Below are 5789 nucleotides of genomic sequence, written 5' to 3' on the forward strand. Positions count from 1 at the left end.
CATTTGTTAATGAGCCCATTGTGTTCTTCCAAAGCTGAGTGTTTCTCATCCCAGTGAAGGCAATGATTTGTCCTTGTGTTCAGACATACCTCAACCTCTGGAGGACTGCCTGGCACATGGTAAGTCCTCAGAAAGTTTATTAAATGAACTTTTGGGTGCAGAATTCCTGAATAATATCTAAAGCATGTCATTAAAAGTTTGACCACTAGTCAATGACGGTAATTTAACCTTTATTCTAATATTTAAATTATAAAGTTTATATAGCTATTTTTTAATGAGAATAGTCTCAGCCAGAAATTTAAGATTCTTGAGTTGATATAAAGTTCAAATAGCATAGGGCAATAATTTGGTATCGTATTTGCCACAGAAGTAGCTCTCTATATAAATTACTAAAATATAATCTCAATATGGTACTTCAAGGCTACCCCGGAATTTACTCAATTTGTGAATGTTAAAATTCATCACTAATTTCCATAAAGTTAAAAAAGCATACAACACTGGTATAGCACAAACTGATTTATTTACTAACCAAAGCGATGATCCTATTAAGCCAACACTTTGAAATAGTTAAAGTAAAATGTTTTTGATAAAGATAATTGAATATAGTAATGAAAAAAAGCAGTATGGAGATTTGCTCATTGAACTGAGCTTGTTCATCCTCACAACTAATTCCTATCCCAAATGATGAGGGAATTTTCACTCTACTTTTTCATAGACCCGAGTGCAGGTGACATTGTTCATGACGCATACCTAGGAGAAAAAATGATATTGAAGAGTCAGGTTAGTCTTGCATCACAGAGCAATGGTGGTAGATAAATGCTAGGATCACAATGTTACAAAACCTTGTAATCTAGCTCACAAAGAAAATGCACTTTAGGATTTCTGAGTTTGAAAAGCTAGAATCTGTTATTTTGCTTATGATGTACATGTTTTGCTGAGAACTAAATATTGATTTGCATCATCTAAACTATTTAGTCTTGGCAAATACTATTCCTTGTTTAATTGTTTTTTTTTTCTTTTTTTTTGTCTTTTTAGGACCGCACCCACAGCATATGGAAGTTCCCAGGCTAGGGGTCTCATCGGAGCTACAGCTGCTGGCCTACCCCACAGCCTCAGCAACACCAGATCCAAGCCCCATTTGTGACCTATACCACAGCTCATGGCAATGCCGGATCCTTAACCCACTGAGCAAGACCAGAGATCGGACCCACATCCTCAAGGATGCTACTCAGATTTGTTTCTGCTATGCCATGATGGGTATTCCTCATTTTAAAGAAACAAACAAAAAACATGACCAAGATTATAAAGTCTTTTTTTTTTTTTTTACAAACTGAAGGTTTGTAGAAACCCTGCATGTAGCAAGTGTATTGGGGCCTTTTTTCAAGAGCATTTGTCATTTCCTGTCTGTGTCACATTTTGGTAATTATCACAATATTTCAAACTTTTTCATTTTTATTATATTGGTGATGGTGATCTGTGAGTAGTGATCTTTGATATTACTATTCTAATTTGGGGGCAGTTTTTAGCAATAAAGTACTTATTTAATTAGATATGTACACTGTTTTTTTCAGATATAATGCTACTGCCCATGCAACATGACCGTGTAAACATAACTTTCATATGCACTGGGAAACCAAAAAAGCCATGTGACTCACTTTATTGCAGTATTCAATTTATTGCTGTGGTTTGGAATGGAACCTGCAACATCTCTGAGGTTGCTGGTACTGTAAATACAGCAGCAGAGCATGGACCAAACCCAGGTCCTGCTATACCCTCTGCTATATCATCTTGCTTCTCTGCCTCCACAAAGGGCTTGCTTAGTCATTAGTGTTCTTGTATTGTTATTCTGCATTTTTTTTCTTCCCAAATCTGTTCATGATCAGTGATATAGAACAGTTATGTGACTATGAATCCAAACAAGAAGCTCAAGAAGACATAAGAAGTCAGGCACTTACCACCACTAATTTCCCATTTTCCACTTTTCTTGTGATTGTGCTCTCCTTCCCGTCCCATTCTTGATGTTGAACCAATTCTCCATCGGTAAAGTTGCAGACAGTCTGCCAAAATAAAATATGTTTTAATCTTCCAAAGCAATGACAAGACAGTTTCCACGACTCATACCTTCTAAATTAACATTTTTCATCTTTTCCCTTCTGGGTCTACTTCATTAACCCATACTGATTTTATTCATAATATAGTTCATGCTTTCCAATCTAGATGCACATAAGAGACACCCATTCTCTCCCATGTCCTTTAAACTATTTTTACAAAACAGACTAAGTTGTGGAGCTGGTACCTTCACTAATTTGTCAAAATCCAATCATAAAACAACCTGAGACTCCTTCATTAACTTCTTGCGTGTGTAAGCAGTAAGAACGTTATTCATGAAATCTATCATTCTAAAGGCTTCTGTGATTTTATAAGTTATGACTGACCTGAGTTTTTCTGCCATCAGCTGTAGTCTCTTCAAACTTCTGTCCCAGGTTACAGGAAAACTGTGTTGTTTTCAAAGTGCTCTCCGTTTTGATGGTGAGGTCTTTGCCATCAAAAGTGATGATACAATCTGGTTTGGCCATTGCACCCATTTTTCGTAGGGCCATTCCCACTCCTGCAGAATGTGAGAGCATGTTAAACAACAGGAAGATCAAAAGCAGTAATTCAGTTGTAATCACTGCATTGTGCATATTTTTACTTATTCGCTCATCAACAGTAATTGTGAACACATACCTGGCACTCACCATGCACCAGCTCTTGACATACTAGCCATGGAAGCTTTGCAATGACCTTGTGAGGAGTGGATAGCACTGTCTCCATCTTACAGAGGAGAGGCTGGGCCACTGAAATGACCTACCCAAGGTCATTCAGCTAGGAAGGGATGGAGCTGGGAACCAGTGGGGCAGGCAGTGCGGCTCCAAATCTCAGCTCTTGGTCACCATGCTATGCCGGCCTTCAGAAAGTCAGTAAACACAGCCAGACTTCTACAACTTCCTCATTTCTGCCAACCCTTGTATTATATGACTCCAGCACATAGTCTGGCACATAAAAAGCCCTTGGTAAACATTTGATTAGTAGGCCACATAAAATCAAAATTGATCCTGAGATATTCAAATTACACAAAGTTTTAAGAGTTAACGACACCATCATGATGCTAACAAATAGGAAAAATCTTACTCTCAAAACAATAAATATTTCAGAGCTGTGTAACTCGATTACTACACTGATATCATACATACTTTATAATCGGTGTATTTCCCCTTAATGTTAACATTTAGAAGTGAAACTTAGCTTCAGGCCAAATCTTGGCTTCACAGATGAAGAGACTACAACCTAAGCAGAGCAACTGGCTTGAGGATGAAACCCAGCCAGGCTTGAAATGTCTTCTCTTTTGCTAGCTTGGGGCTGATGGATATCTGGTTTTGTGAGTTGAGCCATTATTTATTCTCACTTTGGACAAAGAAAGGGCTCTGCTCTTCCCACACCTTGATTGCTCTCTGATGAATTGAGCCTTGACAACCTTCATGACTCTAGAACTCTGGAAAGTAGCCATCTGATAAACACATTCCCTCTTTCAGGGGGCACAGAAAACAGCCTCTGTTTCTGTTTGGTCCTCACACAGGTGAACACACAAATGTTGCACTTCTTATGAGTGCAGTTAGGTGGCTTTTTCCAGTCACCTTGATCTAGATTTACAGTGGAGAAAAAAAACACTGCCTTCCTGTTTCACTCATAGAATTATAAACACACTCAAGATTCACCAGGGAGCCAGCCTTAACCAGCTGATGTCTTGCCTAAAGAGTAGTAAAGGAGTGTCACCTAAGTACCACAGGACCTAGGTCTCTGTAGTGACTTCTGCACCAGAAAGCACTCAGGTAAACGTTTGTGTAAGGGCGGCTTCTATCTAAAGGATCCCCGCAGTCCCAGCAGTGGTCTCAGATAGGATCTTTGCTATGCTACACCATCCAACTTCCTAAAGGCCTGCAACAAGGTTCATCTTTATTTGTTAATCTGTCCAGTCTCAACACAGCATACAATCCGTGTCACCAGCTTAGGAAAACGACAAAAGAAAATAAGGCACTATTTTGAATCAGAGAACTTGAATCTTCCTACCTGAGAATCACTCATCCTTGGAAGGCTTTTAAGATGTCAAGTGCTTTCTGCAAGGCCACGCCCATGTTGGACACTAGTTAGAAAACAGCCCCAGGAGGGCCGGCAGTTTATATGACTGCAGTTTTCCAACAAAGCCTCTTTGCTCCTCACCCTCAAGATGCTGAGGCCAGGGTCGCAGCGCTCGGCCACTCCCAGTACGGGTGATCTTACCGCACCCCTCCCACAGGCCACCGGCTCACTGTGGCGCCCGGCCAGGCGGTGCCAGCAGAAGGTCAGCGCTGCCAGCGCCACGCCTCTGAGCGCTGTTCTGGGGCCTGAAGGCGAGGATGCCCCGACGCTCCCCAGGGAGTTGTGCCAACCCACAGGGCCCGGCGCACCCAGCGAGAGAAGGTGGAGGGCTTGGGGGTGGGGGAGATGCCCCCCGGAGCGGAATAGAGGCTGAAGCGGGAAGCCTGGTCCAGACTCTCTAAAGGGTTTCTGATGGAAACCGCGTCCCCGCGGAGACGAGGGAGGGGGACCCGCGCGCCATCTAGGAACAAAAGATGCTGCAGGGTGCTCAAGGGCGAGTGGGTGCGACCACCACGGGGCGAGTGTGAGAGAGTAGACGGTGGCAGGAGGAGGAAGGAGCAGGAGGAGTGGTGGGGGAAGGAAAACAGAGAAAGTTAGGGGGGCTGCCTGGATAGTCAAAGACATGAAGCTGGAGGTTAGAGGGGGTGAGCGCACTGAAGGGCAGGAAGCAGTGCGGAGCCACCGCGTGGGGCAGGGGAAAGCAGCAGAGAGCGGGTCAAGCTACGAGGCAGATGGTCCCCAAGGTCCTGGGACGAAAGGGAGGCGCCCTCCCCGCCGCTCGCCCGCGTGGTGGGCGTGGGATGTGGAAGGGGCTAAGGGGATCGAGGGTAGGCATTGAGCCTGCCTAGCCCCTGAGCCCAACACGCCGAGGGGGTGCCTAGGGACAGAGTCACACGTGCCACGCTGTCGTGCCGCGTGGCGGCGAACCTCACCTACTTCCTTCATGTACTCGTCAAAGCCTTTGCTCTCCACTAAGCGCCATCTTCCGACCAGCTGCTGGATGGAGGCCATGGCGGGCGCGGACGGGCGTGCGGAGTGAATAAGCGGACTGGTGCCTAGAGCCTGGCGTGCGGGTGCCGGGAGCCTGGCGTGCGGCCGCCGGGCCACTGCGGCTGCTTTATAAAGGCGGCGCGCGCTCTGGGAGGCTCCCTGCGGCCAATGAGAGGCTCGCCTCACCCGCCCGTCCCGCCTCCCCGCCTCCCCTCCCCGCCCCCCAAGCCCCCGGGCCTAACTCCCGGGGGGTCCGTACGTGCGAACCAGCTCCACCTGCCACCTCTGCGAGGGTTTCCCTGGCGCCTCCTGCAAGCGGGGACTCGCCCGGCGTGCCCCACGCCGCCCCGGACGCCAGGCCCTGCACGTTCTCGTGCCTCTGCAAGTCCAGTAAACCAGGGGGGCGCTACCGGCGGACACGACATGTCTTTCCTGGGCCAGAGGATCCACAAGCCGCCGCCTCTCTTCCGTTCAAAACACCCCCAAACGAATAGATTAGCATTCGCTGGGCTCCGAGGGTAGGGATTAGTTTGAGTGACTGATGGATTGGTAGACTTCTTTTCGTCCCTAATCACTGCTCATAGTCAGAGGACAAACCTGTCTCTTAGCCCCTGGGGAGAGAA

The 5789-nt window shown here is 46.1% G+C and overlaps 1 protein-coding gene across 1 annotated transcript; it reads right to left on the bottom strand.

Moving 5' to 3' along the window:
• Positions 1–501: 501 nt before the first annotated feature.
• On the bottom strand, positions 502–5282 carry FABP5 (fatty acid binding protein 5). The gene is made up of 4 exons (XM_047783677.1): positions 5109–5282; positions 2436–2608; positions 1956–2057; positions 502–750 (listed from the first exon to the last, which is right to left on the bottom strand). The coding sequence occupies exons 1-4, from the start codon at positions 5185–5187 to the stop codon at positions 697–699; spliced, it is 408 nt and encodes a 135-aa protein (XP_047639633.1). The 5' UTR covers positions 5188–5282; the 3' UTR covers positions 502–696.
• Between the last annotated feature and the right edge of the window lie 507 nt (positions 5283–5789).

This window comes from Phacochoerus africanus, chromosome 6 (assembly GCF_016906955.1).
Source record: "Phacochoerus africanus isolate WHEZ1 chromosome 6, ROS_Pafr_v1, whole genome shotgun sequence".
Lineage (NCBI taxonomy): Eukaryota > Metazoa > Chordata > Mammalia > Artiodactyla > Suidae > Phacochoerus > Phacochoerus africanus.

Coding starts and splice junctions, on each gene's coding strand:
- FABP5 (XM_047783677.1), bottom strand. CDS start 5,187: ATGGCCTCCATCCAGCAGCTGGTCGGAAGATGGCGCTTAGTGGAGAGC. Junction 2,058..2,435: donor CTGATGGCAGAAAAACTCAG/GTCAGTCATAAC, acceptor TTATTTTGGCAG/ACTGTCTGCAACTTTACCGA. Junction 751..1,955: donor AAAATGGGAAATTAGTGGTG/GTAAGTGCCTGA, acceptor TTTTTCTCCTAG/GTATGCGTCATGAACAATGT.